Source organism: Pleuronectes platessa, chromosome 20, assembly GCF_947347685.1.
Source record: "Pleuronectes platessa chromosome 20, fPlePla1.1, whole genome shotgun sequence".
NCBI lineage: Eukaryota > Metazoa > Chordata > Actinopteri > Pleuronectiformes > Pleuronectidae > Pleuronectes > Pleuronectes platessa.
The window spans coordinates 9,306,980-9,332,656 of NC_070645.1; the positions used below are offsets into that span (position 1 = coordinate 9,306,980).

General features: G+C 43.5%; 3 protein-coding genes across 4 annotated transcripts in view; 2 read left to right on the forward strand and 1 right to left on the reverse strand.

The window, feature by feature from the left end:
• kcnb2b (potassium voltage-gated channel subfamily B member 2b) overlaps window positions 1–10,130 on the forward strand; it is a 79,012-nt gene extending 68,882 nt beyond the window's left edge. The window contains exons 2-3 of one of the 2 annotated variants that reach the window (XR_008333194.1): window positions 4,416–8,740; window positions 8,993–10,130. Coding sequence is in view for 1 of the 2 variants with exons in the window: in XM_053412695.1 (XP_053268670.1) it covers window positions 4,416–6,350 (1,935 nt within the window). In the remaining variant the exon portion in view is untranslated. Of the gene's footprint in view, window positions 1–4,415 lie in introns of both variants that reach the window. The other variant, XM_053412695.1, reaches the window with a different exon arrangement.
• Window positions 10,131–11,436: 1,306 nt separating this feature from the next.
• On the forward strand, window positions 11,437–16,451 carry terf1 (telomeric repeat binding factor (NIMA-interacting) 1). Its single transcript, XM_053412696.1, has 10 exons — window positions 11,437–11,690; window positions 12,094–12,189; window positions 12,682–12,809; window positions 13,024–13,110; window positions 13,204–13,353; window positions 14,944–15,056; window positions 15,153–15,179; window positions 15,433–15,530; window positions 15,638–15,714; window positions 15,816–16,451. The coding sequence occupies exons 1-10, from the start codon at window positions 11,507–11,509 to the stop codon at window positions 15,972–15,974; spliced, it is 1,119 nt and encodes a 372-aa protein (XP_053268671.1). The 5' UTR covers window positions 11,437–11,506; the 3' UTR covers window positions 15,975–16,451.
• LOC128425864 (somatomedin-B and thrombospondin type-1 domain-containing protein) lies at window positions 15,833–20,545 on the reverse strand. The gene is made up of 5 exons (XM_053412697.1): window positions 19,923–20,545; window positions 18,952–19,146; window positions 18,078–18,156; window positions 17,420–17,596; window positions 15,833–16,850 (listed from the first exon to the last, which is right to left on the reverse strand). Exons 1-5 carry the CDS (start codon window positions 20,146–20,148, stop codon window positions 16,733–16,735), a joined length of 795 nt encoding a protein of 264 aa, XP_053268672.1. The 5' UTR covers window positions 20,149–20,545; the 3' UTR covers window positions 15,833–16,732.
• Window positions 20,546–25,677: the final 5,132 nt, after the last annotated feature.

Below are 25,677 nucleotides of genomic sequence, written 5' to 3' on the forward strand. Positions count from 1 at the left end.
GCTCAATTTGTCCTGTGCACAAAGTGATGACACGAGGGGGAGGAGGTGGGGGGAGGGGGGGACGTCAGTGGGGACCTCTGAGGTGGATCATGGTCCATAAGAGCTCCAAGCGGGAAGATCGATAAGGGCCTGGCTCAGTGTCCATAATGTGATGTGCACACGGTCGATACCGAGCTGGTAGATGGGGGCGACTGGTGTGGTGCAGGTTATTTTTCATCCCCCCCCCACCCCACACACACTCACACACACACACACACACACACACAAAGCATCTATCCTCCCTTAGCGTGAGGAATGATGGGGATGCGGGGGGGAGCAAGGACTGTAACGTGTGCGACCACAGGGCCGGCCCCGCTGACAGGACATTTAGCGAGAGGAGTTAGTGGCCCCGGCGTCTTGCGGGAAGCTCAAAGTGGAGGGGGTTAAAGGCCAGCCTCTCATTTCCAAGAGTAGTGGTTGAGATGACGGGCGGCTGAAGATGGAAGTGGAGAGAGGCTCGAGAGGGCTCTCGACTCAGCGGCCGCCGCGTCCTGCCTGCTCTCGTTCGACTTCACACTTCCTGCTCGGCCCTCCCACAGGATCTGATGCTAACCTTTGAAACGGACTCTGAGATAAGATAGTGAGCGGTGGGTGTGGGAGTTAGTGACTAAAATACATTTGGTCGCTCTATACCCAGGAGATATTCACCTAAATTGCTAAAGCTAAACCTTCGCCAGCTATGTTTTTTTCATGCTGTCCCTCGACGAGTGGAGCCAGCTGGTTTTTGCGAGGACATTTCTCCAGAATGTGTTTCATAAAGTCTCTAAAAATATTATATTAAATAAAAAATGTGGTATGTGGTATTTAATAATTCCATCTGTTCTCCAAATTAAAGCAGCGCTCCTGCACCGTCATTAGCAAACTGTTCCAGGTGGGGTTTTGTGCAGGGAAAGTAAAAGAGCCAGAATAAGCCACAGACAAGTGAAGCATGTCACACGTTCCCTAATCATCTGAAGACATTACCTTCCTGTCTAAGCCAATCAGGTCTCATGACTGGCCTGAATGTGACCTCATCAGGTCCTCCTGAGGTCAATACCTTCACAGCAACAGGGACAGAGCCAGAGAGAGAGAGAGGGAGGGAGAGAGAGAGAAAGAGTGAGAGAGAGAGAGAGAGAGAGAGAGAGGGAGAGAGAGAGAGGGGGGGAGGTGGAGAAAGTGGTAACACTCCAAAACCTTTATCTTTTACTTAATTTGAGGCAAATCTGAAATACATCCAATTAGTCCACAAGTAACTTTGCTGCATAAAGTATAAATATTGTGTAATTCAGTAAATTGATCCGGATACTAGTGACATTATAATCTCATTTTCACAGAACTCATGATTAGAGAATTGTTCTGCGGTTTATTCCAGTGAAATATCTAATTTCGCTTCCTCCCTCCCTCCGTCCACTGACGTGCTTGTTTCCGTTTGGTTAATCCACTGCTCACGGCATTTGACGCGATGCTTAATGCACCACCACAAGTGCAAATCAGTGACGACTAAGTCCAAGTAATTGATCTTTTTAACTACTCCCACTCAATTACAGCAGGTTAATGTAAGCCACCTCAGGATGGCTCATCATCGCACTCAAACGCCCTTTGCTGGTGTCAGTGAGCAGAGGGTGGACGGGCGTTCACCCGGATGTGGATCAATGAAAATCATCACTTTCTATACGTGTGTGTGTGTGTGTGTGTGTGGTCCAGGTTTACACAGTCACACTATGGGGATTTGTCTTCCTTAAGGGGACAAAGAGCAAGTCCTCAAAACGTAAATCATCGCATTTAAAGGTGAAGACAAGTTTTAAAGTGAAATTAATGTTAAGCTGAGGTTCGGGTGTGAATTGTGGTTAGGTTAAAGGTCAGGGTTCGGCATCATGGTTAAGGTTTGGGATAAGGTTTCAGTTCGACTGTTCACAGTGAATGGAAGTCAATGCAAATTCCTAGTAAGGGGTGCTATTCAAATCTGCATTTGTACGTGTCTATGTGAATGTGTGTACGTGTGTGTATGTGTGTCTGTGTGCGTCAGCTGTTCATAGCGCAGTTTTAAAGGGTTGTCTTTCTCCAAACTGTTGAACAGCAGAAGATTAACTGTCTCCTCTGAGGCAGCTACTGTGAATCTAAATAAAGAGTAGTCGACCTCTAAAGAAGCGGTTACCTTTCGACCTGTATTTCCATACATCATTCTTATCTTTGTGGAGTTAAACAAACTGCCCCATGAGCTGCACAATTTACCACCAGTAAAACCTATAAACTGAGCAAGATCATTACCTCATTTCCTACTCTTCCCCCACTACACCTGTCTGGGCTGACTCGGTGCCAAGGTGTTGAGCGACCGGCGCCAGGCGAAAGGTTCCTCCGACCGAGGGACTTGGCACCGTGGCACCGCGGGCTGAGCCTCAAATGAGCTCGCCACAGAAAAAGTTGAGGGGCAAGGAGGCAATCTGCGTCCCGACTGTGACTCCGCAGTCTTTCCAGCACAGTGCCAGACCTCCCCCAGGTTGACTCACCTATAGCTGCTAATAGGTTTAACCGAATCCTGACCGAATCACCGCCAGCGTTCATGTGGTGATAACACTTCCTCTGCTGAGCCATGACACCAGTTTGCCTCTACTCGGCTCCCGGGCCCTTTTCTCTCTCTTTCATTCTAACGCAAGAAGTTCTTTTCTCTAAAAGCATTTTGCATGAAGCATTTACAACGGGTCTACAGGGTCGTGGGCAGCCGGTGGAAATGGCCGACCCCTGAGCATTGCAGAATCCTTGCGGCTAACAAGTGACATTTGCTTAATTAACGAAGTCACAAAGGAGATACAGTGAGTGAGCGGCGGGACGGCTCTGAGTAAATTTGTGCAAGTTAATCAGTGTGTTCTGCAACTTAATGTGGTTTGTGATTAGTATTCAGGGGGCCTGGTTTTTCCCATCTTGTCTCAGACTTCAATCTGTGTTCATTCGATTTTAATAGGTTTTATATTGTCTGGGTCGTAGAGGACTTCACAGAGAAGAATGCAGATTGGGACTTGACTTTTGAAGTTGCACTGCGGTGCTGTCGACTGTGAAATCCGGGGTTATAGTGCAAGAGAGTGACGGGTATGGAGAGGTCGTATCAGAGGGACGAATGACAAGCGAGCCATGTGCTCACCTCATAACGGGACGTGACATTCAAACACGCTCCTCACTGCACCATATATCAGTCGGCTCTCATTTTCTAAATGAGCGATGTCAGAACGTCTAAGGACAGATTTAATCTATCGAGGTCAATAAATCCTGGTCAAGGTAAAGAGCTACGCTTTGAAACGCAGCCTCATGCTGAGCTGACCTCACGGGATTACGCAGGATGTCCGTGCCCGTCCCCTCCCTGAGCTGAAAGCCATAGGAGACAATGTCAATATCAGTCTTTTACTTTAAAGGCCATTTACAAAAGTTTTGTGCATCTAATTTTCTTTGTAAACTGCAAGTAAGGAAATATATTTTATAACGGCGAGAGGGAATAGCAGAGTGTTGCCAACAGGTGGAGCCAGAATCCCTTTTATCCTTCTGCTGTGGAGGAGATCACATGCAAACACACTCCTCTTGTGTATTTCCAAAATAGAATTCTGGCCTACTTACTTTCCCTAGATTCATTATTTTTGGTCATTTTGTATTCCAATGTTACTTTCCTCTGTGATAATACAGTAATTAAACCCTGATGATGATGATGGTATAAAAATAGGAATGCCCGATTTTTGGGGGTAATTCAATTCACTTGATATAGAAGGTCGATGCCAATACCAATGTTAGGAAGTAAACAGTTCTGATACTGATATATTTTTCAATAGAAATGTATTTTTTTTAAATGGCAATGATTCCGAAGAGGCTGTTATCAAACTTTTATGGTACATAAATGTTTTTTAGGCTTGATATTTTATCGTTTAACTATACGTTTCATTAAATGAAAAGAAAATTCAAATATAACAAAAATGAAAGAACAGTTTTTGTTATATAAATGCAAAATTTTGCTGCATTATACATTTTATACTGTAAAATAAAAGCTTTATTTTCCTCAAACGTAACACCTGATAAGGATACCAATATGTCGGTGAAAGACTAATATCTGCAGAGCTTTTTAGATTTTCCTTCAAGAATACACACAGCAAAGATTGATATAATTTGTACTCCACAACTTTCAACCAGACTTGTTAATTCGCATCAACTCAACCAAGCCACAATTTATAGAACGAAACAGACAAAGTGATATATTAACTTAGTCAAACATGATGATCTGCTATGTATCTTAAGCCAGTATTTAATCTCATGCTTTTGGTATTTGAGTATTATGAAAGTTTCATGAAAGTTTCCCTACATGTGAATACATTATTTAGTATCCTACTAATATGTTCTTCCTCTCTGTGCTCCCTTTTCAGATTCTGGCCATCATATCGATCCTCTTCATCATCCTCTCCACCATCGCCCTGTCCCTCAACACCTTACCAGAGCTCCAGGTGTTCGACGAGTTCGGCCACGCCAACGACAACCCCCAGCTGGCCCACGTGGAAGCCGTGTGCATCGCCTGGTTCACCATGGAGTACCTCCTCCGCTTCCTCTCCTCGCCTAATAAGTGGAAGTTCTTCAAAGGCCCCCTGAATGTCATTGACTTGCTGGCCATCCTGCCCTACTATGTCACCATCTTCCTAACGGAGTCCAATAAGAGCGTGCTGCAGTTCCAGAACGTGCGGCGCGTGGTGCAGATATTCAGGATCATGAGAATATTGAGGATCCTGAAGTTAGCCAGGCACTCCACGGGGCTCCAGTCTCTAGGGTTCACTCTGAGAAGGAGCTACAATGAACTTGGCCTTCTTATTCTCTTTCTCGCCATGGGCATCATGATATTCTCCAGCTTGGTGTTCTTTGCTGAGAAAGACGAGGATGCCACTAAATTCACCAGTATCCCTGCCTCGTTCTGGTGGGCAACCATTACAATGACCACAGTGGGCTACGGGGACATTTACCCACAGACGTTGCTTGGTAAGATTGTGGGTGGGCTCTGCTGCATTGCAGGAGTGCTGGTTATTGCCCTCCCCATCCCCATTATTGTCAACAACTTCTCTGAGTTCTACAAGGAGCAGAAGAGGCAGGAGAAGGCCATCAAGAGGAGGGAGGCACTGGAGCGAGCCAAGAGGAATGGCAGCATTGTGTCGATGAACCTAAAGGATGCCTTTGCCCGCAGCATGGAACTGATGGATGTGGTGGTGGAGAAAGGAGAGGATAAAACCTCCCTTGACAACCACCTGTCACCGAGCCACTTGGGCAGCTCCATCGGGCACGCCACCTCAGAAATCAACCTGAAGTCAAACCCAGAGTCTCTGCCGCAGAATTCCCCTCAACGTATAACCATTACCACCACTGGAAGTCCGCAGCGGACCAGCAGGACCCCACAGCACCTTAATGTCCAGAAACTGGAGGAGATGTACAACCATATGACCAAGTCACAGTCCTTAACTAACCTCAACACCACAAGCTCTATGAGCACCTTGAGCACAACTATGACCGCCCCCGTCTCACCGAAAAAATCTTCAAGCCAAGAATTTACATTGAAGGAGGAGGTGGAGATGAAGGAAGTCCCGCCCTCCTCACCAAGTAAGTTTCCTAGTGGCCCGGAAGGCGTTGAAAATGAAGACCTCACCTCAGATGAGGAAGATCATGGGCCGTATCAAATCAGACACCCCAGAGCACCACCGCATCTGGATCTTAGCTTCCTGAGGGCCAGCAATGACGAGAGCTCTCCTGGCTTCATATGCAATGACGACCTCCATTTAAAAGGAGTGGAGAGTTTTAACAGCGCTGTGGAGAATATCCGGAGCCCTTCAAGAGGGAATAATCCTCTTAAAATTAAGGGGTTAAAAGTCAACTCCACCAAAACCTCTGCCGAAGGCCCACTGACACCACCCAGCACCACTTCTCCTGGAGACATCAGCTCCAGCATCCTGGAAGAGTCGCCGGACGGAGAGACGTCACCGCTCATCCCCTGCTCAGAGGAGCTGCTCCCCATCACAGAAGAGGAGACCGACCCCATGTCCCCGAAGAGGCTGGTGGTCGACACCCCACCGGGCGACGAAGATCCGTCCACGGAGAACCACGAGGAGAAGCACCTGATGGAGGTGGCGGGTGCCGCCGTTGGGCCCTTGTCGCCCAAGAAGACAGCACAAAATTGCACCCAAGGTGTGGTCGGGGCAGGCGAGGAGGTCAAGGCTGACAGCAACCAAAGTGGACACAAAGTAGAGAACCACATGTTTACATCCGATATCCACCTGATACCCGGGGACGGCGGCCTTTCTCCGACCTGCGAAACCAGCATGTGACTGTGAGGGAAGCAGCTGGGGACGAGGGACCCGCTACAACCACGGCCTGGTGCGTGTGTGCGAGCAGCGAGAAAAGACAAAGGCGCTGTTGAAGTGGGAGATATTTTTTGCATGGCATGACAAGTCCCTTTTACTTGTGTCGTTGTGTACTGCTGAATAAGAAACTGCAGTGTTCTGTGCAGATTCAGGAAGGACTTAGGAAGTGACAGCGGGCTCCAGCAGGAGGCTCTTTGAAAACAGAGGGAATTCATCTACCAGACGTTTCAGTCCTCCCAATGTACATAATGACAGTCTCCTTTTTTTTCTAGCAAAACAAGGAAATGCACAGAAGGGACTTATCTGTAAAAAGCATGCATTTAAAAAAAAAAAAAGACAGATATTTTACGGTGCTTAGTTTGCTGAGAGCACTCCACTGTAAATACTAGGACATCCAAGGCAATGACAATGCACAGGACGGCGAAAGGAAAACTGTCACTGAAGGTACAACTATTTGTAATGTGAAAAAGGAAAGGGAGGAAGGGTTGAGCGAAGAGCCCTCGGACCGGCGTTGCATCGTAGCGACCTATAAGAAAAAAAACATATCATTACCTTTTGTGGAAATGCAAAGTGTTCCCATGACGACCCTGTAATGTTTTTTTGTTTTTTCCATTTTTTTTGTGTGTGACAAAATGGTGTATGAAACTTGTAACGTTGACATTGTTGCTCTTTGGTTTTCATAAGGACTTGTTGAACTTTTCAGTTTGGGCATCTGATATTTAGTCTTTGACTCAACGTACGCGGGCAAAGAAGGACAAAGACACCTTGTTTCCTCTCAAGCGCATACATACACCTGTAGTTGCCAAATAGCTATGTAACCAGTGAGGACAGGAAGTATCAGATATTACCATTATGGAAAAACTATTTATCACACGGTTTCAGGAGTTCAGGACGAGGTTTAAGAGGTTTTACTCCTTGTTCAGCCTTTTGTTGCCCTCCAACAGAACTGAAATAAATCCTATTTACTCGCTCAGACATCAGATATATATATATATATATCTAAAGTAGCTTTAAGAAAAAACGTAGCTCTAGATCGGTTGTAGACAAATTCTACGTTAGGTAAGTGAGACTCCATAAAGCAGAGTTAAGACTATTTAGTAATTCAGCACATTAGACACTGGTCATTACTCATTATACAATATAGGCTTTATACTATTTTGGCAAATCAGAAGGGATACAAAATATTCTTTGTGATATCAATGGACCAAATCAAGCACAGTGACAAGCTTTCATCTATCTCCTCGCTGCATAATATCATATAAAGTAATAACATATATTATGAAAGTAGCTATGTTATTTTCCTTATGGTTTGTTTACCTGCATTGTGTTCGTTGTCCTCTCCTCAGCGCCCTGGCGTCGTCCACACTTGATCCATACTACTGCGATTTGATCCCATCCTGCTGACGAGTTTAAAGCATCTTCTTTTTTTTATTTATTGTATACCCGTAGTGTCTTGGATTGTTATTTATTGTGTTTTTATTGTGAACAAAGTTTTCAGTCAAACTCGAACCCAAAGAGTTTTTTTTCTTTATTTTTCTTTGTGTTTTCTGCTCATCTTCTTTGTCGCTTTTTGTTTTACACTGACTGAAAATATCCGTTGTATGTTGCCTTTCGATTCCAATTTTTATTGCTGGAAATATTTGTTCATTGTTTCGGCATGACACTTGGCTGAGTGAATCAGGAGTCGGTTTGTGAGCGCCACACAAACCCGGATGCTTCTGACAGGACGTGCGTGGGTGAATCCTTTGTTGTTTGTTTTCTTTCTCTTCTTCTTCTTAGTATTATCATCATGTTTTTTCTTGTGTTCTCACAGAGAGGTGTGGAATGTGCAATACCGCATACTGCAATCTATGCAGGCCAAGAATTGTGGCACTTTATTTTCTGTCTATGGGAATTTGTAAGTGTACAGGCAGAAATTACTTGTATTTTTCAAATGTTATATCTTTAATATGAGGCAAAAACAGTATTATCAACCACCAGAATCTCACAAACAATGCAAATGAGGATTTGACTTTTGCTTTTTCATATATTATATGGCGGGCATAATGCTGACAAGCACCTTAATGCCACGTATCAATGGACCTCAAATTTATCGGTGGGAAAAGGGATCCAAATTGACCACTTTGGGCCTTTTATATCACTGTATGATTCATGCAGGAATCCAACAGACGTCTGTGGAAGATATAAAGACAAACTTCAATGGCCACACACAAAGGATTTTATGTTTTTTGTGAATTAACATTGAGAATGATTCTATTTTTTCTAAAAACCAAAATGGAGCACGACCACAATTTCCTGCCATACGGTGGTTGAAATGATGCGTGCCTTTTCATAACGCCGCCGTTTATGAGAAGGTAATAAGTCATTTTGCTTTGTTCATATAGCACTGTACAGAAAATTCTAATTTTATAGGAGAAATCAGGTCTTTATGTAATAGATACAAGTAATGTTATTGAGTTCTCAGGTTTTCTATAACTCTCTGATGTTCCGATTGGATGATTCTTTGTTTTTTCTTTAACAGCTATAACGTCAACTAGTTACTTCTGTACTTTTTTGAATGGTGATGTTGTCAAATCCATGTCGATCTCTCGGCTCCCGTGGTGTAGGAGCGGCAATATTTCTCCCTCCTCCCGGGTGATGTGTGCACCACCTTCAGTATCCACCGCCCCATCAGTCTTCAGTGGGGCAGGACGGAGCACGAGCAAAGGGACACAAAAAAGTTGGAAGAGAAGGCGAGTGAGGGGTCAGAGTGACGGCTGGCAGGCAGTGAGAGATCCCCACTGTCACCACACTGATCCATCTGGTTATTTCCCATCATGACACAACTCGGAGCTCCCGTCCCTGCGGCTTCAGAGGCTCGAACCCCACTTCATGCCCTCAGGCTCGTGGATCAGTCGGTGAGAGGACAGACTAGGATGAGGGAACGCTGTGAGAGAAAAAACTCCCCCCCCCAAAAAAGTTACATCACATCTGTCGTGGTCCATATTTCCTTTTGTCTGTGTAGCCCAGACCATTGTGATTTGAGTCCGTAAACAGAGATTCATGTGAAATGATTGATCCCTCCTTAGAAACTCAGATTCTTTGCTCCAAAGTAAACACGTGGGGTCGGTACCTGTACGTTCAATTATACATTTTTTCATCCGTTGTTTGTAGTTATCAAGTCTCTGTGTTATCCTTGAGTAATCCCTCATTTGGACAGGTAGGGTGGAGAAACATGGGACTCGGGATTGATCAGCTGTGTCCCCTCCTCGGGATTGACGTTTGTGTGGATACTGGAATGAATCGCGTGAGCTGACAGCGGAAAACGGATCGAGCTCTGTCTTACTCTCTCATGATGGCATTATCACCTGTGATACTGTGCAGAGTGCAAACGTTGTGTCTTTATTTTCTCTGAGAGAATGGGGGTTGTCCGTGTCACTCATGCGTGCTTATTAAAACCTCGCTCCATGAAATGCATAAAGCTATATTGTTTATTCTTATGTCTCTGTGTATTCTGCCTCTTACATTTGGATTTGTTTGTTTTCTCTGTTCAGTTTTTTTAGAACACGATCGTTAGACACACTCTGAGCTACAGACTGTTTTCTGTACAAAGCGACATCTTTGTATGCATGTAGTTGTCCGAACAATTATGTGACCACAGAACACTTTGTCATGGTACATGTATGTCAACATTTCTGTAGAGCATTGTTCCCCATTACATCTATTAGCATATGCAGAATTACAAATAAATGTGTATATAACTCGTGTGTGTGTGTGTGTGTGTGTGTGTGTGTGTGTTGTTCTATGATGTTTCTCGGCGGCTGTTACACTCCCTGGATACACATCTTGTATATTAAGGATGATTACATATTAAGAATCAAATATATGCTTTAATAAATCATCTCTATAAAGCATTAATTAAAACCGATTCTGCATTTGCTGCAAGAAAGTATGAAAAGTGGGTGGTTTTCATATCCAAAAGTGCAGACAACTCAGCAATCCTGCATGGCTGGCTTATAAATGATTTATCACGGGAGGGAAATGTATTCCGTTCCATTAGATGCAATTAATGGATCTCCGCTCGTCTGCTGTGAACTGCTGCCAACGAGTGATACTGAACATGAGCAGCTCTCCCAAACCTCAGAAACCAGAAGATGTGGTGTGTAATGTGTTTAATACAAAAACAATGGCACCCATGCATCCTCTCCGAAAGGAAGCAAAGAGGTTAATAATGTATTGTAGTGATGTACTATTGTATCACATGGGACCATAATGATAGTATCAGTTACGTCCGTTGTGTCAGAGGATTAAAAACTGCAGAATCTAGAGTATGACAAGTTTGGATACATAAAACGTGAGTCAGGATGTTGGCCTCTGATTGGTGTGACTTGTAAAATGTGTTGCAGCTGTAGCCTTGAAGTCAGAACAAGAATAAACCCATAAAATATAAAGACTTGATTTTCCACCTATGCTACTAACATTTTTAATTACTAATACAAAAAAAACGAATGCACTCTTGCTGTGGAAAAATCCAAAAGCTTTTATTAGTATGACTAATGCATTGGCAAATATAAACAAAACAAAGAAATACACCTATTGCTGCACACTGGCTGTCAGAGTGCGTTTCTTAATTAATGTTTTTGTTTTTACATATTTTTTTATTTCAAAATGTATCACCCCCACACCAAAGATAACCTTTTGTTTACACACAAGGCAAACAGGAATTATCCTTTATTGCCTCTCAACATTTAAAAAATGTTTAAAATTCACGGAAACTTTATTTTGTCTTAATGTTGTATTATACACAAACGGAAAGACCACAACAACTGTATCCCTTCTAATACTTCAGTGTCAGGAGACATAGGACATGACATAACACGACATTTCTATTCTATTGGACTGAGTTGCACTTTATTTATTTTTTTATTTATGTATTTGTTTGTTTTGGTCACTGTATCATAGTTATTTCTATCAAAGTGGTATTTTGTCGTTGCTCCTGGCCGCCAGAGGGCGCTGCGATCTGTAAAGGCGATGCCAAACTGTCCCAATCCCTAAAGCGCGCGGAACTCAAACCGCTTCCACAGAAGAAGAAGAAGAAAAGAGAAAGAAGAAGAAGAAGAAGTTGAGCCGCAGATATAAACATGGAGCCTTTAGCGATCAATAAAAGTGTGACAGACGCGAGTGAACTCGACCTAAGCGTCAGTTTCCAGCACGTTTCCTCTGTGGCTACCGGCTGGATGGTGGACTTCATGTTCCGAACCCTGTGTCGACATTTTAAAGAAGCTGAGTTCGAGGAATTCAACGAGACGCTGTCGGTTTTCGAGGGTAAGTTAACACTGTTGTTAGCTGTTATCTTAACAGCTATCAAATCAATAGCTAGTTCATCAACCACCGACACAGTTGACTTTAAACTAACTAAAGAGACGTCGTATAAGATAAAATATAACTAACGGTTAACAACTTGAAACCGGAAATGTACAATCAAGATGTAAACAACGCGGTTTAAGTCAAGACTCAGAACGTATAACGTCACACTGGTCATACAAAAACAGTCAAATGGTAAAGCCAGATCCTCCATTAAAAAGCTATGTAGTTCATGAATAGAATTATACCGTAATAAAACGATAATGATACATTTAGGCTTCCGATTACACAGCTCAGTATCAACTGGTGCATGTGAGTCCAGGTTGTCGATTTTTTTGATGCTAGTTGTCTTTTGCCTTTTTAGCCATTTCCAAGAGTCCGGCTCTCAAAGAAGACGAGTACAGTGAGAAAATACTGATATGTGCCTTCCTCGCCCGAGTCATGCACGGAAAACAGCTTGGTAAGTTCCTGCAGTGTGAACGTTAATGAGCTCTGTTCATTTCTGCAGAGAGATGCTTGTGTTAGTGGAAGTTAGGGAGGACAGACTTACACCGAATCAGCCTCAACGTTAAAACTGGTAAAAGGTTTTATCTGTAAACTGTGTTAAGAGAGGGTTTCTTCTGCGTCTCAATCATTTTAATGTTCATTGTACGACATTAAAAGGAGTTAATGGTTTTGCTGCTGTGGGTGGTCGCTGTAAAGCAGCAAGGGGCTCCCTGTGGAAGCTTCTTCCTGAGCGTGTTTATCTGTTGCAGCTGATCACAGCTCATATTATAAAATTGCATAGCTGTTAAAGTCTCTGGAGTCATTGTTCTGATAACAACAGTAGTATCAGACAGGTGATTTAAAGTAAAAAAAAGTATGAAAATAAATGTTTAGCTTCTATACGCTTAAATATAAATGTTCCCGCTCTCAGTCTGTTTTTACTGTGTAACACACTGTTTGTCTCCAGACGTCCTGTTTGAGGAGGACAGGGGTGTGATGCCTCTGATGTCCGCCGCCAAAATATGGGCAAAGCTGGAAGAGACTGTGGCAGATGAAGCTGTGTTTAAAAATATAACCATTCTTGTGGTTGTCCAGGTAATCTTACTGTCAGATATATATTTTTTTCTATTTTAGTCAGGTAAATATCCTGTTGTGAAATATCCTGTTAAGTATAAAATGATTTTAATGTATTTCTGGTGAAAGCTACAGTCTGTAGGTAATAATGGAACAATATCAACAGTTAACAGTGATGTTACGCAGATGCTTGGTTTTTATTTTCAGTTTTCATATGTGTTTTCCATGTGTCTAGTCTGTGGCTGTTTGTCTGGAGAAAGGCGAAAGATCTTCTGCCTCCTCAGCTCTGAAGTGGTTTGAGAATAACGATGCGCTCCCACAGGTCTGTGTCCTTTAGGGTATTTAAAAAAACACTTGTGTCAATACTTTGCTGTTTGATTTTTCTAATACTTAATAATCAATAATGTTTCGACAGAACTTGGGAGTCAAGCTGAAAACAATCGTGACACAGACAGAAACTTATCACCCATTACTCATGAGCTTCAGCTTTAACCACCTGCTGGAGGCAGTACAGTCTTACCTGGAGGTTTACCTGGAGAAGAATCCTTCTGACGACCTTCTTAAGGTAAAGGATCCAGTGCTTAGTTCATAAATGATGTAGACAAGCTTTACAATGGGTGTCTGTCCACACCACAAGCTTCAGGTCAATGGGTCATACAACAGTAGACTGGGGTGTGGGGACTTCACAGAGTATTTCGTGATCTCTAACGGGCTATTTGAATCTTGAAAAGTCGTAAAAAGCACTAAATTTAAATTGTTTTAAACGGCCGTAGAGGGGTTTTTCAAGACACTTATTTTTCATTTACACTGTTCTTGGAATTGTTTTTCCCCTGGACAGTAACATCAGCTAGAGCCGTCACTCGAAGGGAGGACGTTTGATTGTTTAATACAACCATTCAATTTCCTCTGGATTATGAGACAATAGGCTCCTGGGTATAGAGAAGTAAAAGGCCTCACATCTCTTCTATATGGGAGCCCCAGACTGAAAGACTAAATATCAACAGACATTGCATTTTTGTCATTTTATTTTGTGTCTCCTGTGGTCTTTTTGTTTATCTCCAAGTTAATTTTATCTCCGTATTGGGTACTTTAACAATCACTTAACATCAATGTTCTGGCCAAGGGGTCTCCTGATCCCCCAGACTCTTGGACCTGTGCCCTGTTGGCCTGTATGTTTTATCCTGACCAGTATAACTGTGTCAAACTAATTAAACCACATTCTCAAAGTATTAAAAGGGTCTTAAAAACTCCTAATTTTGATTTGGTGAACACTGCCAAAATCTTTTTTATATATATTTAAAGACTTATGTTTTGAGGTTCAATGGATTTCCAAAGCAAAGCAGAAGTTCTACAGTGTTATGTGGGAAACAATAATATGTGCAGCTGGCCCTGCAGGACTAATCCCAGTGTAAAATTAAGGATCAAGCTTTTTCTGTTTGAAAAACAGGGAAAGAAATTAATTGTGCAAGAAATAGTTTGGTTTGAGAGCAAGACTTTGACCAAGAGGATTATTCTCCTCTTTGCTCACAAATGAGAATAATATGTTGCCTGTGTGGTGGGGTTTGTTTTCAGCTTAACCTCGCCCCAACATGTTATAAATTCATCTTAACAAGAATGAACAAAATTCTTGAGGTTTTTGCTTCTCAGCTGTTTTGAGGTGATGAGTTAACTATCAAATACAGAACGTGTCAGGTGTTTTGCTCTAGCTAACAGCAAGGATTTCTGAATACATTTCAGCAGCCAGTACATTTTCTTGATCTTGTGTTTGGGAGCTAATCGGCTAAGCTCTTGTTCTTCTGAATAATGGCGTCCTGACCAACTGTAGGTTTTGATTTGACTTATCAGTCACAGCTAATGGACAATTTGTCATCAAATTAGTTGGAAGGGCAAACTGCTCAGCTCAGCAGAGGCCTCCTCAGGGTCCAGCACACTTACTTATTCATGAAAGTTCCAGGAGTGATTTACATAGAGGCCGCTGACCAAGGTTAAACATAGAAGTGTATTATAATGACCGACCTCATTAGTTTCAATTTCACGTTACAGCAACACCTCTACCTGAAAGTTAATTGTTTTGGCAAAATTATGAAAAAGTAACATCATTGTTATAAAATGCATGTTTGTCTTTGTTTTTCTGTTTAACTCTCGAATCCATCAGGAAGCCACCAAGAGAGTCCTGTCATCACAGAGTGTTGAGGGTTTAAAGGACAAGGTGACGCATGTGAGCTCTCACTCTGAAACAGTCGATGAATCAATGGAGGACGATCTAAAGTAGGAAATAACTTGTTTTAGACCACACATGTTTATTGATATGATCCACTTCTGTTCTGTATTCAACATTATATATGTACATTTATGTCTTAACAGGACAAAAGAGAGCACCGTGTGTTTGAGGTCAGTACAAACAAGTGTTTAAATGTGTCGTTACTTACTTGCTTCAATTACTTGCTTAGAATAACTGTTAAAGTTAATAAAACATTTTCTTACTCGCCGATCTTCAGCAGTGTCAGAGATATTTCTCGTGCTGGAATCTGAACCTCTCTTTAATTTTTGGCTTTGACGTCTCTGTTAGGGGAAAGGGAGGAATGTCATGAACACAGAACAAAGGGTATTAACAAAAACACTTTTCACACTTGCTTTGCTACAGAACAAAACGGAAACTACTCTCAACTAAGATCACTGAGGTATGGAAACCTGAATCGGGGAGGAAGCCTTGTCTCTCCATCAGAAGAATCCCAGAGAGTGGTAAGTTCAACTTTGCCTCTGACTTCTATTTTCTCTAAAATGGAGAAATACTTTCATTGATAATCCTGAGAATAAACAAAAGCTAATGTTAAACCTCCCTCTTTCAGAGTTGTCTCAGTTGTCTCAGATGTCTGAGAAGTCGATGGACAGCACAGACATCCAGAAGAAAAGAAAAGTGCCTGAGGTAGGTTGAGTCTCATTTAATACCAGTTCATATTATCTATCATGTCTTTCCAGGCATCACTCAAGGTCCATCTTTCATTTGGGGCAAATTCCTTTGTTTAGAAATGGACGCCTCAGCTGGACAAATACCTCAAGGATGGCGTCAAACGTCACGGCCCCGGGAAGTGGTCTCGCATATTAATGGCTTACGACTTTAATGGACGCACAGGAGTGATGCTCAAAGACCGGTGGAGAATTCTAGTGAAGGCAGACGAAGTGTGAGCCCACACCTCTGTCTTTAACTTGTAAATATATTCAGTGACCTATCTGGTCTACTTCCCCTAATATTTGAAAATGTTCCTTTTGTGTTATTGGCTTGTAATACTTTGCTATTTGTACTAAAAAAGATAAACCACCAGAGGGCAGTCAACACAGAAAAGTGACTACTTGCATTGCTTTCTATGACAATTCATGCTTGGACATCAAATTTGTAAACGTTTTACTCTGAATTGTAGCATTTTCTCTTTAAGCATTTCTTATAGACTTAATGACATTTCTTAATTTTATTTTCTGTTTGTTTAATTTACTCATGTCAAGAGACCATAAGCCGTAGTGTCTTTTCTATTTTTAATAAATGTATGATAGTCACAAATGTAAAATATTTTTTTAATTTTACAAATCAAAGTTAAATATCTTTGACAGAAAATTGTTACAAAAACAAAATAGTAGCTGGTTACAATAAAAATGTACAAAAAACAACAGACAGGTTTTTAATGCGTGTTGGAAACGGTGCTTCTTTACACAGTATGCTACATTAAACAGAACAATGGAAATGTGCATGGTGATTTGAAAATGCTTTTATATCATGTGGGTTATGTGAAGTATATTAACATACTTCTAGTTGCACTGCGCCACCATCACATGCATAAAGTCTCTTAGTACGAGAAGCCTGCAGCGTCAACACCTCAGATCTCAGCGATATCTAAGTTCCACTGATGAGGGATCAGATCTGAGCTCTGCTTCCTGCTCTCTGGTTCGGATCAGATGAAGACAAAGCTGTGCTGCGGTGGACAGTGACACTGGTGGGTTCTCTGGACCCTTTTCCATGTCCCGCGGCACTGAGGGTTCCCCACCGCCTGCCAGCGGAGCGAAGCTTCTCTGCAACACAAGATGTTGCCACATCAATTTCGCATCTGGGTTCTACTAAACACTGTAGGCCTCAGGGGTACATTAAGATAAACTATAGGTGGAGGGAACTTATTCTGCCCAGATTGGTCTGGTTGAGGTGGCTCATTCGTCATAGTTTCAAAATATCTTCAAACATAAAGTCCCTCTCCGGTATTTTTTTATATCTTATGTCTCCCTTGTGCCTTTTATTTGTGCAAAAAAAGCAATCAGCGCAACACTGCAGTAAACAAATGTCAATCTGAAAAATAATTAAGTAGACAGACAGGATTTGTGATGTCATAAATCTAAGAAACCAATCCTGTCAGACTGGGGGTGGGGCTCAGTAGCTTTAAGGCTTTATACTAGAGGGCAGCTAAGGCTCTATCCTAAATTGACTGAGAAGGACCAACATGAGTCTGAATCTGACTGGCTTTCTGTTTTTTGTGGGGTTAGGTAGAACTGAAATGAAAGGAAAGTGTAATGTTACATTTAAGCCACTTGCAGGCCATGAGGGGATATTGTTGAGAGAAGGTGCAAGTTAAAGATTCATAACTTCATACTTGTCTGACTCCTGACCGTCTCCTTGGCAGCTGCCGCTATTGTTTTTCATGGCAGGAGGTTCACATGCCACACACACTCTGAAGCCCTCCGTTATGTAGCGCATCCAGTGTGTGTGTGGCCGGTTCTCCACGGTGCAGTGGGGCGTCCGCGACTCCAGTGTGAATTCCACACAGAACCTGAGGGGAGGCAGGGGCGGAGTCAGAGTCACACATACTCAAACCAGGACTGAAGATGACAAGTCACCCAGCTTGTGATAACATTTGCTTTAGGATGAAATAAAAAGAAAATACACAAAAACCCTCTGCTCGGCTCACAATGCCTCACCTCACAACACCCAGACCTATTGTGTGTGTGTGCCTTTCATGTGACCGTCCTCATTAATGTCTTCATTTCAAAGGATTGTGGGAAGTCTCTGCTCCGTTATATTTAATAGTGTGTGGAAAGACACACAGGTGAGCAAACAGCTACCGGTGGCTGATGCTCTTGGATTAAAAACCGTTGGGTTGTTATCTTTTTTTCTTCTCCCCTAAATGGATTGGGTTACACAGCACGAAGCTCAAACTGGATTAACCCCTCGGCAGCGCTGGTGAACTTTTCAACTCTTGAATTGAAAGATACCTGAGGTCAGGTGCAGGAGCATGATGGTGTGAAACCTACCCAGGGTCCAGGGGGTTTCCATAGCTGTCATGCTTAGGCCTTCCCTTGCCAAACTCCATGCTGGTGATGAGTGCAGGACCTGACAAGAGGAATTCAGAGTCTCAGTTTGTTCAAGTTTAGCTCATTTAAAGTGCGAGATCACAGATTTGACTTCAGTTAAAACCATATAAAATAGAAAGGCACAAGGAAAACAGGTCACCCCCCACCCCCCCATCTCTCACAAAATGTAATTGAAATCAGTTTTTGTGTGATCCTGCTGCCATACAAATACACAAATCCAATCGATGTTGTCAGATTCTGTTGCGAAAGTGTCATGAGGAATTCTTTGCCGGGAAGGGGAGGTTGTGTTGTGATGGAGTTATTGATCAGTTTAAGGTTTTTGTTTGGGAGTGAGGTGAGGGGTGCATTATGGGAAAGTACATTGTCAGCATTAGGGAAGCAACAGCCCACTTTTCCCAAGGCAGCACCACAACCACTGCACCAACCAGCTCCCTGATTTCAATTAAAAGAGAATAAAAAGACTTGATTAAATACAAACACAACTTCTCCCCCAAAAAGTAAACAGCGCAGTTTATTTGATAAATTGGAAACAGGTCAAATCAATGTAGGTCAATTTAGCATTCTCTGAAGTTATGGGGACGTGTGTGTGTTCTTGTATTTATTTTCTACCATTTTAAGCAGAGACCCTACAGAGTGAGGACCTTTTGACCGGTCCTTTCTCAATGGGCTGTTTGAGGGTTGGTTTTTGGGTCAGAGCTGGGTTAGGCATTTAGTTTGTAGGGTCAAGGTTTGGGTAAGGAGCTCAGGAATGTATTATATCAATGAGTTTCCTCACTAAGACAGAAGTACAAATGTGTGTGTGTGTCTACAATACCTGAGTTGAGTCCACATTGGTTGCCCTGGTGATCCCTGTACTCCCTGCAGCCGGCCCGTTGCTCCAGACTGGGACAGGCCTCTCCACTGTTACTGGGCCGCCGCTCTACCTGGCGGACGCGGACTCGCACCGACGGCAGGCAGGGCTTGGCACAGCCGCTCCAGAAGCTCCAGTCGCTCACGGTGCAGTCCTGAGCTGGATGTTAACACCCACAGTCGTTATTATTACAGGATATCCTCTGCGGCAGCAGCAAACAATCAAACTGCAGTAGAGGTCAGAGATGTTGGACCTGAACTCATTCCTTCAATCTCCCGACAATGGTATAAAAGCAAGAGTATTATTCTCATGTGAAACTGGAAGTGAGCTAAGCTTCCAGAACAAAACCTCACATTAATGGAGCATTGAAGCGTTCAGCAGAGTTACTTTCCTGCTCTGCTACAAGAGCTTTGAGATAAACCCATCCGATCACCACGATGAAGCTTTGATGTATTAAGCATGAAGATCTTTTGGTGACCACCGGCCTTTAACACGTATTACCTACGCCCGGCTTGTTGGACTGGAACTGTAATTTGCCACGACTGATTGACAGAATCACATTCCTCACATATTTGGACTAATTCGGTTATGTGGGCCAGTCCGCTGAAACGAGGTTGGACACAAAGCTGCCCGGGAAGTTCGGTGTTCGCCCGTCATTGTTTTTATGATGCTCCGGCCATTTGTGTTAGAAGGCGGTGGACAGACGGGAAACCACACATCCGAGTTTGACACGACTGTGAGGAGGAATATGCAAGAGGAATTTCACATGCATGGGAAAAAATGTTGGCACGTACACACCCTGATAAGCAGCCCGGTAAAAACAAGGCTGGAAATAATCTTTCGTCTCCATCTTTCAAGCGAGAATCATAAAATCTAAGGCGTGCGGAAGGAAAAGTAAACACTCCCTCCAAGCGGGCCCTCTGCTCATCCCTCACCTGGACACTCGGTGAAGTAGTCGAAGCAGCAGTCCCTGGTCCTGACGCAGCCCTCGTCGCAGTAGCACTCCCCATACACACGGTCCATCCTCCAGTCGGTGGTGGAACAGCTCAAGTCTCTGCCCCGGCAGCATTTGCCCGAACAACCGCCGGACACCAAGTGGTTCTTGGCCAGTGTCGAAACCAGCAGCAACAAACAGGCCAACTCCTCAGAGGATCCCATCATAATGAGAGAAGGGGGGGTCAAGCCAGAGGTCAACCCCTGGAGTGAAACACCTGCCTCCTGGTTTCCCTCTCGGTCTTCTCCTCTTCTGGATTGTGTGTATTCCAGCCGTCGTCCTTCTCTCACCCTGTCACACTCATGACCGTGAGAGGGAGAGTTTAGTAATAGCAGCCCAGCCCAACTCGGCCGAGACTGTGCCGTGCCACAGGAACCCTTGTGACCTGGAATTCCTGTGTCCAGCCTCTCCGTCTCCCTCCAGAAGCAGAGCGGCCTACAGAGCAGAGCCCCCCATCCCAGCTCTGATCATCAGACTGTCTCTCATGTTGTGTGTGTGTGTGTGTATGCGTGTGTGCTCCCTCTCTCTCTTCCTCCCCGTTCCCATCTGAGCACCTCCCTCCAGTCGATCACACACACGGGAAGAGACAATGAGGGCGAGGGAGGGGTGAGCCGCTCAGTGTTTTCCCCCCTGTTCTCTCTCTCTCTTTCTCTCTCTCTATTCCTCACCTGTCTCCCTCTTGTTTACCTTTTCTCTCACTTTGCCTCTCTCCGTGCAGAGTTACCGTGACCCCGGTGTGAGGTTTGCCCACCACAGACCTCCAGTCCCAAAAGAAAGGGAGGAATGTGAGCGGTTGGCAGGTCTCCAGTGGATTGTGCCAGGGGGGCCCGCTGAGCATTGTAAAGCCCCCGCCCCCCTCTGGTTCTCACCTCGTTCTCTTTCAGGTTACTGTAATGTAGCAGAAATCACTTCAGACATGATTTACTCTACTTTACTTTGGACGTTCGCCGTTTCCTTTGTTTTAGATTATTCGATTTTCTGATGTTTACTTTGTTTAAAGGAATGGTTCAAACTTTTTGAGAGATAAGCTTATTCACCGTCTTGCAGAATGTTGGATGACAATATTGATTGTGTGCTGATTGGTCAGGGGAGAACCGATAGACTTTTGGTATGGATCTGGATCAGGAGGAGGATCCTGGAACTTTTTTTACACTTTCTTTAACACCGCAAGATCTTTCAAGGTTTTCCCTTGATTGATTGTGTGCAATTTATTGCAGCTTAATTGAATTTACTGTTGGGCCCTATTAGAGTGCTATTCTAGTTAATTATGGAGCTTGTCGTCAGATAACAAGGAGACTTCTAATGGTTCTGCTGATGATATCTTACGATATCAACCAGCCAGCATCAATAAAGATCGATAATTAACAATTTGTTAATTAATTCTATCTACACAAAAACACAGGTTGTTAGATTGCAACCTCACCGTGATAACAAGCCTCTAGGAAACGACTGCACCCGCCCAGGAAACCGTCTGTGAATAGTATTGTTTGCAGACCATGGTGTGGCCCTAATGTAAAACTGTTGACACACAGAGTAGGTGAACTGCAGATGACACATTCATTTCATTCACTGTAATTCACCAGGGGCCTGTTTGTGACGTCCCATTCAGGCAGATTGTTTAATCTCATTTGGATTCGGCTCCTTGTTGACAGTCGATTGATTAACAGGTCTATTTGATTTTCTGCCACGAGGGAAATTAAGACATGTTGAAAGGAGAAGGCAGTTATCTGAAGGTTTCTAGTATCTAGTGACCTAACCATGTTTTTGCCCATTAAAAAAAAGAAAAAGAAAATGTCTTCAATGTCACTACAATGCATCGCTTTCAAGTTAATGATGAATAGATATGCATGTGAATTGAAGGCCAAATTAGACATGTAGTTTTGCAGCGCATCGGCCGAAAGCATCTTTCACTGGAGCCCGAATGTCTGAGGATGTTGTGAACTCCGAAGAGGGTCGGCGTTTATTTGAGCAGGTCCTCCTCCGTCTCATGGGAAACAAATGAGGCCTCCGCAGGGAGCGTCAGCGCGGCATGAGACCTCCCCGAGCCCGCTGCTACAGGAGCAACAGCTATTTGTAATAATCAGGATACTTTGCCTCCGCCGTCTGGAAAAACAAGCTCGCCCCCGAGCAGAGGGGGGTCTCCCTGGGTCCTTTGATTCTTCTTCTCGCTATGGAGCAGGTCGGTCAAGCGACAGTAATAGTCTTCATCTTCACCATAATCAGCAGCAGCAGCAGCATCAGTGAGGAGCATGTGGCTGCATCAGTGTTTCATAAAGATGGAGGACATTGAACCCTAATTGACCCCGTGAGTGGATGCACGTGGGTCTACAAATATTCACTTTCACTAGACCCTGGTTTCTATTCTACACGTTCATCAATTTCCTGTAAAGATGTCAACAACAAAATATAGAAAAATGCAACAATGTCGCAATGTAGGTGACAGTGAACAAAGATCCTGGATCCAGACCAAAACCTAAGAGGTTCTCCCTGAGGTCATGCCCCACCCCTCCACAAAATCTCATGGAAATCGGTTTAAGCGTTTTTTTGCGTAATCTTGCATATAAACAAACAGACAAACGAGAGCACGACCTCCCTGGTGGAGCTAAATGTGATTCATTTTTAAACGGTTGTGTGTTTTTTTCTGCTGCTGCATCATCACACCAGCTATCATCAGTCATTTCAGGAATGAAATGTCTGATCTCATTTTGTGTGAGTCTTGTCTCGTTGCACCTTATTTTGTGTAAAACAAAAGGGGGATGCCCCCCGAGACGTCACTCAGGCCGACACACACATTTAGTGGATTCTCAGCGGCGGTTTGATCCGTCCGCTGAGGCGAGACCTCGGAGCCGCATCAGTTTGCTGTGGCCTCAGCACGTTGGAAGTGCACATCAAAGCGTGTGTGTTTTACCTCTGACAGGCCCCCGAACCTGCACCTCCTGCTCTTACTGTGCACTTGTCAAAGACGATCAGGCTTCCCGCTCACCCCCCCCCCCCCCCCCCCCCCCGCTCATGTACACTAAGAAAAGGGGATTAAGCCCCATGTTCATGTGTGGCAGCACATTGTTTGTGATCTTCAAACTGGGTCCCAGGCTGCAGTGTGAGACCCTGACCTCACACTGCTCAGGTTATCTGATATATAAAGACACACAAAGACACACTAATCAGATTTAGTTTTGAGTGAGAGGGTGCGTTCCTCCACTTGTGGCTCTGGGCGTCATGGCGACGGCAGAGGGGGGGGGGGGGGGCTCTCGCCTATATGGGGAATGCAAACGGTGGCTGTCCCCATGGTGACGCCTGACCTGCGTTGCTATGGTTTCAAAACACGTGTTGACAAATGCAGGAACCGTTTGATTTCGCCACGTGCCGTGAAAGGTCCCCTGATGACGTCACCGCCGACCAGGACAACACCCGCTCAGTTTCACCCACACACTGAACAACATCTCGCTCAACCTGAACACACAATAAGCCTCCATATGGTTTGACAGTAAGTAATGACAAAGCAAATATATTGCACACACGTCATTTCACTGAATTTCTCATTTACTGTAATTTCTTACATTTTAGACACTTTTCTTTAACTTTCATAATAAAATAAAAAAATGTAATGCTGAATGAGGCATCAGCTAAAAAAAATAACGAAACATGACCTTAGGAATTATTAACCTTAACCAAATATTTGATTAGTTCGTCGGGCTAATTAGGGCGAGTTTGTTTCCTGCTGATGAGGACACTCAGTTTCTGTCTCATGAATAGAAGCCTTTGTCCATTTAAATTTATAGCTCAGCTGTCTCCGACTTCCACCCTCCACTGCTATATCTGAACATTTGGGAGGAGGTGTGTGGTTGTGTGTGTGTGTGTGTGTGTGTGTGTGTGAGTGTGTGTGTTCTGGGGAGTGTTCATACAATTATACGTCTATGTGTGCATTTGTCCATTTGGTGGCATTTCATAGTCTGTGAGTCTTTAATCTTGTTTTTTAATGAATGACGAGGACAGCGAGCGTCATGAGTCATTATTTAAAGAGAAGGTGGATGTTTGACTTAGCTTCCGTCAGGTCCCATTCTCAAGGTGGAGGTTTATGAGGCGGATCAGGTGAATCCAGATGAATTTCCTTAAATAAGACAGATAACTACACGTAAGTGGCAGTGTCTCATCTGCACCATAGGACTTAACAGCCTCACCTCTTCTTGAGCGTCTATTATGACGAGTCACCTTGTACATCCCACTAATGACGCTCCATTCATTACAGGCCATTACTGAGTGATAGTTTATGCACGATAGCTTCTCCAGGACTGAAGGCAGCCTGGCAGCAGCCCTGCAGGTCGGCCGGCCTCGGGGCTGTGCCAAAGTAATGACAACAAAGACATTTATATTGATAGAAGTTTTTCCTCCGCCCGAAACCTGACATCATCGCTGATAATTGTCCCCTCATCGGTCACCTGTCCTGGCATGTAGTTCCATATGTATGTAAATCAATGAGGATATTAGAGGCAGCAGCAGGCGGATGAAGGAGGATGTGTGGGAGGGGAGTGGGACTGACCTCGGTCTTTGACAGAGATGAAACTTCAGGTAATGATAATGACTGCAGGGGAGATGCTGCATCTATCACTGGGGCTTTCATTAATTCTGTTGTGACATGTCAGCAAGTAGTGGAAAGGTTAGGCCTCTCGTGTGTGTGTGTGTGTGTGTGTGTGTGTGTGTGTGTGTGTGTGTGTGTTTGTTACCAATTGTACAAATAAAATGCAAAGCTATGTATTAAGGACTGAATCTGAGAATCATATTGCAGAATTTCTCAGGAATGCTTTGGCTTGTGTATTTGTATGAGAAAATGTCACATCTCACTCTTAACTGGTAATTACAGGTATTTTTTAGGTTAAAGGAATAAAGATCAGAAAATACAGGATACCTTCTAAAAATGTGTATGCAAACACTCTTACGTGGTTTTTGACCTCTGAGTGCACTACTTGAATACACAGAGATTACCATTGAGTTCCTGTTGACTCATGCAGCCTTTATACTCGTCTAGCATTTGTTTTGATCACTGTGTAACTATCTTTTAGGATCTTTTAACCTTTTTAGACCCTGAACTGGTTTCACAACAGAGGAGGAAGAATCAGTCGCAGAGTTATGGCCTTGATAAACTAAGAATTTTTATTGGATTTTATATTTCTCTGCAAACAGAGAATATGATTCTTTAGACATGTAGAGAGATATCGCTTAACTGATCAAGATTGTACTGCAGCCAGTTTAGCAATGCTACGCTAATCAGTGTCAAAGGGTGGCTGGAAATCTTGAGAAATACACTTTTTCTCTTTATTGCTGGGAGTTAACAGAGAAGATTGATGCCACTGCCATTCTTGTCCCATACACAATGGCTAAAGATGCAGCACATTAGCACAACTTAGCACAAAGATGTGACACATAGGGAGACAGCTGGCCTACTAGCTATTTGCCTAGTATACTAGGTAATCATCTACAAACTCCAGTAGTATCATGCTCACTAAAAGTAGCCAATACTTCAACATAACAAGCAGTTCCAAGAACCAGGTTCACTCATGATTGGGAGGTGTGCATAAGGATCCTTTGCGGATAACTTTCATCCTCCTCCTGTGGTGTACCCCAAGGCTCCATCCTAGGTCCTTTTTTATTTCCATATCCCTCATCAATTCTATGCTAATGACGCAAGATTCAAGATTTTA